This window comes from Vigna umbellata, chromosome 1, assembly GCF_029865625.1.
Source record: "Vigna umbellata cultivar VRB3 chromosome 1, Vumbellata_1.0, whole genome shotgun sequence".
NCBI lineage: Eukaryota > Viridiplantae > Streptophyta > Magnoliopsida > Fabales > Fabaceae > Vigna > Vigna umbellata.
In genome coordinates, this window is record NC_142165.1 from 86,801,280 (window position 1) to 86,814,024 (window position 12,745).

The 12,745-nt window shown below is 35.6% G+C and overlaps 1 protein-coding gene across 1 annotated transcript; it reads left to right on the plus strand.

Annotated features, from left to right (window-relative positions):
* Window positions 1-12,325, plus strand: LOC124844397 (uncharacterized). The gene is made up of 11 exons (XM_047321322.2): window positions 1-271; window positions 534-1,846; window positions 1,936-2,025; window positions 2,106-2,570; window positions 10,220-10,334; window positions 10,414-10,593; window positions 10,697-10,938; window positions 11,071-11,161; window positions 11,255-11,307; window positions 11,393-11,477; window positions 11,564-12,325. The coding sequence occupies exons 1-10, from the start codon at window positions 106-108 to the stop codon at window positions 11,459-11,461; spliced, it is 2,784 nt and encodes a 927-aa protein (XP_047177278.1). The 5' UTR covers window positions 1-105; the 3' UTR covers window positions 11,462-11,477; window positions 11,564-12,325.
* The last annotated feature ends 420 nt before the right edge of the window (window positions 12,326-12,745 follow it).

The following is a 12,745-nucleotide window of genomic DNA, read 5'->3' on the forward strand; positions in this document are numbered from 1 at the left end:
TTTGAAGCATTGGAAACTGGTGCTTCACTTCAGTTCGGGTTACGTAGGTTTAGTTCTCGTTCATTGGATCAACGACGATTGATTCATTATTGAATTATTTCGACCATGAGAACACGAAATGCTGATCCTGCTTCCAAATCAGCAACCCCCAAGAAGACGCCACCGCCGAGGAAATCCCCTGCGGCGAAGCGCACACCCGCCACCAAAACCAGAAGCACAAAGAAGAAAGAGGTCTCACCCGCACCCGATTCCAAAACCGATCAATCTACTGGTAAGCCTTTTTTTTTTTTCTTTTCTGTTTCCGAAGCTTAGTATGAGAGGAAAGAAAAGCAAGACTTAGACTGAAACCCCTATGATCATGATTTCATGTTTGTTTCAACTATGACGTAGTAATTGGGGAATTCATGTTTTCTTTTATGGCTTTGCTGTAATTTCTAATTATTTATTTCTTTTAGGGTTGTCTTTGTTTGAGACTGTTGATTATTTTTCAGTGCTATTTTCTTAACCTTATCCCTGGGTGAAATTCATGACAGTGGAGCAGAAACCGGTAGCTAGTGGTAGCAGTACAAAAACTTCAAAAAGAAAGGCTCCAGGGAGACCTAGAGCTAAAGCAATTGATATTCCGAATTCGGAAGAACAACGTGAGGCAGTAGCTGATGAAACTCCTATTGAAGACAAAACCGAGGCTGCAGAGAAAGTGGAGGATGTTGCAGTTGTTGATGCAAATAGTATTGAGGTTGAGAAAGAGGGGGAACAAGATGTCGGGTTTTCTGAAGAGAAGGAACAGAAGTGGATGGAAGTGGATGAAGCTGTTGTTGAAAAGGGGAATGACATAATGGAAGTTGAAGTAACTGCTTCACAGGATGTTTCTGTTTCTTTTCAGCGACTACGGCGGCCCATTATGGACCTCAATATATCTGCAGATAATGAAGATTGTACTGGTGAAAAGGAGGGAGAGAAAGCAAAGGAAGTGTTCAAAGATCAAGAGGGGGACAAAGGAAAGGAGAAGTTGAAAGAACAGGAAGGAGATGGGGGGAAGGAAGAGGTGAAAGTGCATGAAGGGGACAAAGGAGAGGAAGAGTTGAAAGAACTGGAAGGAGACAAAGGAATGGAAGAGTTGAAAGAACTTGATGGGGAGAAAGAAAAAGAAGAGTTGAAAGGACCCGATGGAGAGGAAGGTAAGGAAGAGTTGAAAGAACATGAAGGAGAGAAAGGTAAGGAGGAATTGTTAGAACGGGAAGGAGAGCAAGGTAAAGAAGAGACGATAGAACAAGAAGGACATAAAGTAAAGGTTCAATTGAAAGAACAGGAAGTAGAAAAAGGGAAGTTGAAAGAGCAGGATCCAGCGAAAGCAGAGGGAGAGGAAACAAACCTTTTTGGACATGAAGAGAACACTGAGTCGCTTGGTGTAGAAGTGAAAGCCCAGGTGCAAACAGAAGATGCTAATCCCATTAAAGATGATGGTGAAGGACCCAAGAGTGGTAAAAAGTTAGATCTTCGAGGACAAGGGGAGGTGGAGCTTGCTGAAGAAGATCCGGAGGAAGATCCAGAAGAAGATCCAGAAGAACCTCTAGATGAAATTGGGACGTTGGAGGAGGAGCATAGGGAGTTGGAGGCCATAGCAAATCAGCGAAAGATTAAAAAAGAGCATGAGATTTTTGTTGGTGGGTTGGATCGTGATGCTACAGAGGAAGATCTGAGAAAGGTTTTCCAGAGGATGGGGGAGATACTTGAAGTCAGGTTGCATAAAAATTCTTCAACAAATAAAAACAAGGGCTATGCTTTTGTGAAGTTTGCTAATAAGGAGCATGCTAAGAAAGCTTTGTCTGAAATGAAGAACCCTGTTGTATGTTTGTTATATCTGATTGTTTATTTCTTTGACTTTACAATCTTTTCTTTCTTTTGTGCTATGGTTTTACCTCCCATTGTTTACAGATACGTGGTAAACGGTGTGGCACTGCACCTAGTGAGGATAATGACACATTATTCTTGGGAAATATTTGCAATACTTGGACAAAAGAAGCTGTAAGTTTAGACATGTTTTTTCTGTTGCAAGTGTTTACTTCCCTGGTGTGTCAACTTATTTCTTAACATATGGGTGGCAGATTAAACAGAAGCTGAAGGACTATGGTATTGAAGGGGTTGAAAACATTACGCTTGTCCCAGATGTTCAACATGAGGGCTTGAGCCGGGGCTTTGCATTTGTAGAGTTCTCTTGTCATGCAGATGCCATGCTTGCATATAAGAGGCTTCAAAAGCCTGATGTTGTCTTTGGCCATGCTGAACGAACTGCCAAGGTAGCCTTTGCTGAACCCATGCGTGAACCTGACCCAGAGATAATGGCACAGGTGAAGTCTGTGTTTATTAATGGTCTCCCTCCACACTGGGACGAAGATCATGTGAGGGAGCTATTTAAATCTTATGGTGAAATTGTAAGAATCGTCTTAGCACGGAATATGTCTACTGCTAAGAGGAAGGATTATGGATTTGTTGATTTTTTTACACATGAAGCTGCTGTAGCTTGTGTTGATGGTGTAAATAAATCAGAAATGGGTGATGCGGCATCAAAGGTATTCACTATTGCTTTTTACTTGACCCTGATTTTACATGCGTACAAAATTATACTCTTTTTTCAGTGGTTTCCCCTTTGCCGGATTTTAGAACATAGGGAATATCAACTTCAACTGCATTATTTTTAAACTATACTACCTCCCATCTTATTTTGTAGGCAAAAAAAATCACTTTTCTTGTTCTCAAATGTAAGCAAATTTTAACTACTTTTACTTCATGTAATGATATTTTTCCTAAAATATCCTAACTTATAATGTTTGACTTTTCGTTCCAACATCATAATATTTATTTTTTGTTTTAGAGGAAAGACATTTTAGGAAGAATATTAAGCAATTAGTTAAATTTAACGTACTTCACTGGTTTTCTTAATGTGTGAAGTTAGTTTTTTTTTTTTGTTTATATACGAGAAAGGAAGTAGTGTGTTGGAAGAAATTTGCTTTTAATAATTTAGGTTTCAATTTGTGTTAAAAACTCGAGAAGAGTTTATGTTCATGTTTGGTTCAATTTATTTTGGAGAAATAATATTTGTTTAGACAGTTTTTGAAAAATAAGGGGTATTTCCTTAGAAATAATCTGAATCAAACGTGTGCCTTAACTCTTGCAACATTTATAGAGGCGACTTAAACTTTTGTCAAGTTTACATCATACAAAATTGGCATTTAGAAAACCTAATGGTCTAAAAGCTTTATTTATTTTTTTAATTTCTTTGCCTTTTTTTTTTAATTAATGTTCAGTTATAATGAATTTTTTATTCTTTATTTCTTTTAAAATACTGTTAAACAATATACAAGAATTAGAAAATTTTCATTATTTGTAATCAGTATTTACATTTTTTTATTAGTATTATATATATATATATATATATAGTTTGAATATCTTATTGATATTTTTAAAAATTAAAAGTTATAATTATGTGATTTTAATATTATTTTATTAATAAAATAATTTTTGTAAATTAAATTAATTTGCGTACTTTCTTATAAATTGCTTAAACAAAAGTTAATTTTTTTTAATTATTTCGCAAGAAGATTTTTAGCTTGAAAGATATTTCCAAGTAAAAAAAATAAAATTAAGAACTAGTTTATGATATTTTTTAAGATTTGATTTTCAGTGTTAACTTAAAAGCTAATTTTGATGTTAAAAGAATAACTAGGAGAGATAAACTAAGTAAATTCTTATGAGTTTGAGTCTAGTCTATGGAAGTCTTGCAAATTTTGGTAAACTCGAGCATGGCAACCTTGCTTGTTCTTAAATCTTTAGGAATCAATGCGTTCATTTGCATCTTCTTAGATCTCAAAATCTTTGTTAGAATTGTTTAACTTTTTGAGTGAGTTAGCTTGTTAGAATAGGTTAACTTCTCGTTTTTGTATTATCTATCTGGCGCATGTTTCAGTTGCTCATATCTTTATTGAATATCTCTGATGTAAGTATTTTTATAAATATATGACTAAGTTAAGATGATTCTTTTAGGCATTCATTCTATTTTCACTCTCAAGTTGGTGTGGGTCAATCTTGCATTGATTGTCTGTCATGGCTACCCTTGCTTTCTGCTCTGAGAAAAACAAGGTCATTTTTGTCTCGTCAAGCAACACAAAACCCCATGTCCACCATTGCTGTCTGCCGCTATTGCAGGCTGCTGTAGTTCTCTCCACCAAGCATCAAGTTTGGATCATCTCTTTATGTGATACAGAACCCAACTAACTCGAAGGACAATTCCTCCTCACGTGCCACCACATGCATTCTCTTTGAACGACTCACCTAGGTGCATGCTGTCCACATGCCACCTTTTGGGAATGGCATTGTGCCACCATTGTTGCCTTCACTGACCTCTGTAGTCCCTATTCCAACTGCCTTTTTCTCCTTTCACTCTCGGTTGGTGGTTAGGTCCTCTTGAACACGTTGAATGTTTATTTTTTTACCCTTGTCTTCTCTTTCTCTGGTATGAAATGGAATCTGGACCTATCCACTCCTTGTATGGGTTCCCCACAATTACTTTAGGAAAGCTTAATGGTGAAAATCATCTATCTAGGCTTCCATTTGTTAAACTTTGGTTTTTGGCCACTGTTTCTATGATCACAAGGAAGAAGATGATTGCAAAATACTACTAACTAGACAAGGTTGGCCAGGGGAATAAGATTTTCAGCTTTCTGCTCTGTTATGACAATCTATGGAACCCAATATATTGGAAACTCTTAGAGCATTCAAAGCTAGTAACTCTTTTTGGAAGAGGGCTAAAAGTATTTTTTGCAAATGGTATTTAATGCCTATATGATTTTGGTCATAAATTGGTATCTCTGAAGCAAAATCACTACATGACTTCCTTTATCGCAAATGTTCAATTTGTTAAGGAGTTGAAGTTGTTCTCATAAGTTGATTCTTTAGAAGAGGTTAAGAAGTTGGATAAGTTTTATATGATTATGATCATTCGTGACATGAACCCATATTTTGATTATGTTCAAGACCAAAATTCTTAGTTGCTTAACCAAACAACATGATTGTTTTGTGTTCCCACTCATGGTTATCGAACTCCGGGGACAACCCATAAACTCATGAATTTAAGAGTTTATTCGCCTGGTCTGAGTTGACTTGCTTGCAAATCTGTTTTTTAGTGGACTTAGATTAAACTTGGATCATACTTGGTAAACTTGGAGTAGGCTTTCATGTACCAGTCATGTGAACGAATCATGTGAACGGATCATGTCCTTTGGCCATGTGTTGCATTTGGAATGCAGTGTTTCAAATTATGAAGGCAAATTTCGTTCTTAAACTCTTATGTTCACACTCTTTCTCACATTCGCAATCTTCTTGAATAGTCATCTTTTCCCACTACTGTGTCACACATCTTCTCAGAACACCGTGTCTCGTATGCTTAGCCACCATGTTGCATCTTCTTAGACCATCGTGCATGTTTTTTGATTGCAGCTCTTCTCCGATTGCACCTCTCCTTCAACCGCTCCTCTTCTCTGTTTGTGTGCTTCGTTTCTGAAGTGTTAAGTTCCTTCTCTAGTTGCAGAATTTGTTCAGTTTTGTTTCGTTGTTCAGTTTAACGGTATTGTCTTGTTCCTCTTTGCATCCTTTTTTTTATTTGTTCAGTTAGTGTTTAGTTTTGTTTTATTTTTAAATTTTCTTATTCTTTCTATTTCACAGTTAGTTGTTCAGGATTTTAAAATGTCAAAAAGTGGATCTATTTCAACTTCTTTTGATGCGATGAGGCATCTTCACTTCGTAGACCTAGAAGACATTTTTCTGTTTAGTTATTTAATTGTTATTACCTCAAGAACTTATGTTTGGGAATTGTATGGACTTATCTTTTTGGTGTAGTTTGAGCTTATACAATAGTCATTTGCATTACTAAACTCAGTTATTTTATAATTATGGAATTTTTGATTAGTTATGGTGTGGAATGTTGAATTGGTATGTATTATATCTATTTTTTTCATATAACTTAGACTCTTGAGGGTCTACATAGCTTCCATGAGTCCGTGTGGACTTTGGAATTTGATAACCTTGCCTACCCTTGTTGACAAAAATCTTCATAATTTTGATGAATCATTTGCCATGGTGTCTACTTGCGAAAGTGGAACTGTGGAAATAGACGAGGACGAAGTGGTCATGTATGATATAGTATTAGAAAGGGAATGGGCCGTACTTAAGAAAACTATTTCTCTTTACATGGCTTCCTTGACAAGACAACCGATGTCTCAAATATGAGTAGATTGAATTCAAGTTTTCTAATGAAGAGTAACATGAATATAGTTAAGATTAAAATCTAGCAGCCAAATAGAATTTTCCACTTAGTCTGATCTGTCAACAACTTGCATTTCTCAAATTGTGAAAATTCAAAGTCCATGCATACTTGATTTAGGTGCCTTTGATAATATTTTTGGTAATACTCGTTTTCTTCCATTTTAGTATAGTATGAGTTGGCTAACTTTTTTGGCTCTAGATCCCCTGCATTATGTTTTGTATCCCCATATAAACTTTTGCATGATTGCTTTGGTTATCCTTAAGATCAATCTAAACCATTGTCTTTAGTATCTTTCCTTAATGCAATAAAAAAGTAGTTTGGCCAACTTATCAAAATTGAGTGGTGATAATGCTAAAGAATACTTTTTTTTTTTACTTTTCTACTCTTTTAAGTTCATATAATATTTTACATTAGTCCACTTGATATACAAAGAAAGTAGACACTTGGTTGAAATTTCTTGTACCTTGTTGATTGGTACTAATATGCCAGTTCATCACTGAGGTGATGTTATTCTTAATTACTGCTTGCTTCCTCATAAATAGAATACCCCCTTCCTTTCTTAACAATCACAGGCCCTATACTATTCTATTTCTTGATGAACCTTTATTTCATGTTTCTCCTATTTCTTTGTGTGTGTGTGTTGTTCATGATGTGTTCTTGGGGTTGGACAAACTCTACAAGAGTTATCAAATGTGTTTTTGTTAGCTTTCTGAGTTAGAAGCCTAACTTTCTCACAACACCCACTCATGCAAAGGCAATCAAATCAGAGAGAACAAAGGAATTGTATGTATTCACTATAACGTATAACGAAATACAATAACGATTCGGGAGTCTAGTCCCCCTCAACAAGGTCCAAGACCTGTTTACACAAAGTAAATGGCTAGCTACTCAACAAAATCACAAAAGGTTTATTTATACTCTCTCTCCCACTAACAACCTAACAAACTTTCTCGCATTTTATTCATCCTCTACCGTTCGGTCTTAGTGTAGATATCGTTCGGTTCCTTCACTCCTATTCCCCTATCGTCTGTCCCTCGATTCCCCCTTTCTACTGTTCGGTTCCCTTCCTTTCTACCGTTCGGCTCACCAGTGCGACTCACACAACCTACTGCCTTTAAGCATTTGGTTCTCCCCTGCCTACTACCGTTCGGCTAGACTCGCTTCCCCCTTGCCTCCTACCATTCGGCTCAGCCACTTCCTGCCTTCTATCCTAAACCCAATCTATCCTATCATCCTATATCCTAACAATTTTCTTAGACTATTCTTGGTGTCATTCTTCATAAACTAAAAATCATCGCATCTCTACAAGAAATTCCTTTCTTTCTCTTCACTTCAAGATGTTAGTTCGGCATAACAAGTCTTACTTGTCCCGTTCACTATTATAAGACATGGCTTGTCTTTTGTAGTTGGAGTGGTTTGTCAGCTTATGTAGGTCCCTCGTCTTGATCATTGGAGTGAGGTTATTCACATCCTTAGATACCTTACAAAGGCTCCAAACCAAGGATTGCTAAATTAAGATATGGGAGATACCCAGTTGGTTGAGTATTGGGATGTTGATTGGGTACAAACTCCTATAGATAGGTGTTCCTCTGCTAGATATTGTGTTTTCATTGGAGGCAATATTTTTTCTTGAAAAAACAAGAAACAAAATGTTGTTGCTCATTTTAGTGCCAAAATTGAGTATAGAGTGATGGCATCACTCATTTATGAACTCGCGGGGATAAAACAATTCCTTTAGGAGCTAAGATTGTATGAAATTCAACAATGAGCATGTATTATGATAACTGGGCAGCCATTCACATTGCTTCCAATCTTATAATTTTTGAGATAACCGAACACATAGAAATTGATAGTCATTTTGTTAAAAAGAGTTGTCCAAGAAAATTTGCTTGTAATTTGTCAACTCAACTATTAGTTTGCAAATATTTTGACTAAGTTCTTGAGACCTCAAATTCAATTTCTATGTTCTAAACTTGATACATACAATTTATATACTCCAGCTTGAGGTTAAGTGTCATAATTGTTTAATTTATTTGAATTGGTAAGCTTGTTAAAATAGGATAATTTATCTTTTTCCTTTTACCTACCTGTCACCCATGTTTAGGTTGCTTGTATCTTTTTTGACCGTCTCTAATGCAAGGATCCTCATAAATATAATCAACCAATACATGATTTATCTTTTAATCATTCTTTCTATCTTCACTCTCAAGTCTCTTAAATAGGTTTGTGAGCTAAATGTTACCTTGTTCTCCTTTACATTTCCAAACTTCAGTAGAGGTGCCATAGTTCCGAATGCACAGTTTTACCATTGTCCTCATCTTATTGTTTTTTATTTTATTTTTTATTTTTTATCTCTCTCCTATCCAAATTCTACAGGAGTGTGCCGAAAGTTGTTGTGTTTGATACTTTTTTGGACACACACTTATCGGATATGCATTTGTCTTGTGCCCAAAACTGCTGAACTGTGTTCCAATTTTTTTTTTTCAGCATAGATACCTTTTCAACGCAATTTAGACATTTTCTCGACACAACTTGAACATGAGTAAAGAATGTGAGCTGACACCTATTTTTGACTAAATCTTCCTAGACACTTTTATCATAAAAAAAGAAGAAATTAAAAGAAAATAACTTTTATTCTAAATAATGCAAGATTTATCCTTGTTTTCCTTTCTCTCTATTCAGATATATGTTTCTTAATTAGAATTTGTGAGGGTCGTTATTATAGGTAAACTAGCAGATTTGTTTTTACACTGTGAATTATATAAATCTTAATTATTAATTGATATTTTTGTCATATTATGTATACATGCATACCCATCCGCCCTCCACCTCCGCACACACACACACCCACACACACACACACTACATATCACCATATCCTTTATTTTGGACATTAGCTATGCTCTGGTGTAGGAGTTGGTGCTTCATATAATAACTCTTATCATCTCTCATATTTGGGGTCACAAGTTTCCCTTCTACATCTTTAATAGACCTTAATATGTTCGTGTTTTCCTTTCTCGGCTTTTGGAGAGGAAATAAATCTTATATTTTTCATTCTTTGTTCTGAGCCTTTAGTAAAACACTCCAAAAACTTTATTGTGTTTCATTCACAAGTTTTATATTTTTATTTTGAAACATACCGATACCTTGCTCAAGTTTTAGCATTTAAAGCGTTGAACCAAATACATAAACTGATCTGCATACAGATATAAGTGTTATAACAACGGTTTATAGATTGATAATGGAACAGGTATTGAAAAAACATTTGAATGTGTTGCTGGGTTCAAGGGTCATGACACGGATTGTCACCTAAAAATTTGCATAGACAAATTGTTTGGCCATGATTTACAGGATAAATTGCTAATTTTGTGAAAGACTTTGTGTTAAATTGAGGGTTACAAATGTGCAGCTTGGTTTCTAACACAGATTTATTTGGGCAACAAGCAATCTAGGTCACGAGTAACAAACTGGGTCTGTGAGGCAATAAAAGTACTTCTAATCTAGGAAATTTATGGCAGATATTAATGATAACAAATGGGTTTGTTGACTCCTGTGCGGTACTTGAAATTATGTGAGTTTGGCTTGTTGGAACAAGTCTACTCATCTACCAAGAAAAGATTAATAAGTTTAAGAGCAAGTTAAACCCATTTTACAACCTAGAATTGTAAAGTTGTGTGATTCTGTAAGTTAATTTGAGAGTTTGATGTCAATGTTCATTTAACTCCTTCACTCCCTCTCCCCCTTGCCGACTCAGATTAATCTTCATGAATGTATTAATATCATTATTACGGGCTTAATTTCTGCTCTTACACCCATCTAACATCCTACTTTTATTTTTCTTTTTATTTTGACTTTATTTTGCATCTGGTGAAGAATACTCAATTTTGCAATGCTTTTCAGATAAAAGTGAGAGCTAGACTTTCAAACCCTCTACCTAAAACACAGGCTGTCAAAGGTGGTATGTGTGGTGGGTTCCGAATTGGTCATGCTAGGAGTGCAGCCTTTTCAAGACCAGGTAATTTAAGTTTTTCTGACAATTAACTTGGAACCTAAGTTATTTTGTTGAATCCGGTATTAAAATTATATAATCGCAGTCCCTACTAGAGGGAGGGGGTTTGGACGAGGAAGGCAGCCCTTCAACAACAGGGGAAATTTCAACAGGGATAAGAGTTTCTATCACGGTGGACACAGTCAAATTGGAAGAATGGGATTTCGGGATGACGTTGATTTTAATATGCATACAGATTTCCGTCAAAGGCAATTTGGTCCACAAGGTTATTTATAGAGATCGTGCTATAATTTTAGTTCAGGTTTATTTTTTCATGCTTTGGCGTGAAGGTTTGAGTGATATTAATATTTTACTATGTTGTAAATCAGGAGCTGTGAGGGGTGGACATTATGCTGGTACCCGAGGTGCTCCATTTGCTGGACCGACTAGACCTTATCATGACAGAGCATGGTATGGTATGCCTGATGGAGGTCCCAGTGAGCCTATTCCTCCAAGGAGGACCTACTCCCCTGTTGGACAATTTGACATGCCTTTTATGGGAAGACATTTTGATGATCCTTATCTATATGATGACAATATGCATGGAATGAAACGTCCGTTTTATATGACTGTAAGATTTTTTTTTTATCATTTTTTATTATTATTATTTTTTTTAATGTAGTTGTATTTACTATCTTTTTGTTAATTCCATTCACAACTGGAAGATACTAATTAATTCGAATTGATTGTATTCGTGTTCAAGGACCCTGAACCTGATTACATGGGGCCTAATAGACTTCGTCCCCGTTTGGATTATGCAGATCCTCCTATATTTCATGGAACTCGTCACCATGGTCGATACCTTTACTCTCTTTTTATTCTTAATCAATTGCTCGATACGGTGGATTATATTCTTGACAACCTTTTTCTTAAACTCTTTTTTGTAGATTCTTTTGGGTCTGGCAGCGGACAGTACCCGCCTGACTACTATGCTTCCGATGTTAGTTAACATTGTCTAACCTATTTTTATTGTTCATATAATTTAATTGTAATATTATTTACAAATTTTTCTTTTCACGTTACAGTACGGTAGAGGTTCATATTCATCTTATTATGGGGGTGATGGCTCACATGGACATGGATACTATTATTAATGTGACGAATCATTTGGTAAAGATTATTTTGTAGAATTTTACATTCCAATTTGCTGCAGTGAATTCTCTTCTAATACTTTGTTGGCCTGTATTCTTGTTTAGGTGCATCTGGAATTGTGGGACAGACATCTTCAAATATAAGCTTGCTACTTGAGCATGCAATTCTGAAGTTGCATATTTATTTTACAGTCTTCTCTTACTCCTTTGCCATCTGGTTTGTTTCTTTAAATATCTATATCGATTTGGTCATAGGTGGTATAGACTAAATTTTTTAATGATTGTCGGGTAGGTTGTCTTTTTCAGGTCCTGGAGTAAGGTATTAATAAGATTATATGGAATGGGCTAGTTTTTCTTGAACAACTTAGGTATGATGAGATCAGGGACTTGTATTTGAGGATGCTTTGTTGAATGAACAATATAAATCTGACTCGTCAAATATAACTTTGATGATCGGAAAGTTTAAAGGACTATTGGAAGAAAAATACTTAGTCACGATGGATTTATCTTTTTATCAAGTGATAGACAGGGTTTGATATTTGAATATGCATATTGAGGCTCATTGTGGTTCTAATGGATGCCTTTGGAGAGTTTGCTGCAGTTCACTTTCATTATTAGGAGCCAATAGTGATCTGAACTGAGTTTTACCATATTTTGGAGTTCTTTTGATTGGCTGGGATCCTTCAAGTATTTATTGATATCCATACATAAGCAGCCTTTTTATGGTGAACTTTATGCTTATTATTGAATTTACTGGAAGACTAGACTAGGGACTAAATACAGTGAAAGGCTGACTTTCATTTGGCATCGTGTTCATGGATAATGCTATGGTTATGGAGTAAATGATATATATTATTGGTTTGGTTCCTTGTGACGCTAAGTTATTACTAATTTGGGTTTCCTTGAGGAGATCTTCACACTAAGTAATTGCTGAAACATGTGAATCATCAATCAAATGGAACATTTTTGTAGTGAGATTATTAGGTTGCTTCTCTTGCTACAGTTTTTTTAGATTTTTTATTGTAGTGTGAATAGGTGGACGTTTTTTGAAACGAATTGTGAAGCTCCAGTCATATGGAACTTTGGAAAAATGTTCTTTTTCTGTGGTCTTTTAGAACTTTTATTGTAGTGAATAGGTGATGGGTTCATAGTGATAGGATTGCTATGTAGCATGGAGCAGTCCCTGTCTCTTGAATATTGAATGGTCAAGTTATGAAATATATGAAAGTTTGAGGTGTAATACGATTTATTCTGAGCTCTACTAATTTGTTTAAAAACCACAAAACT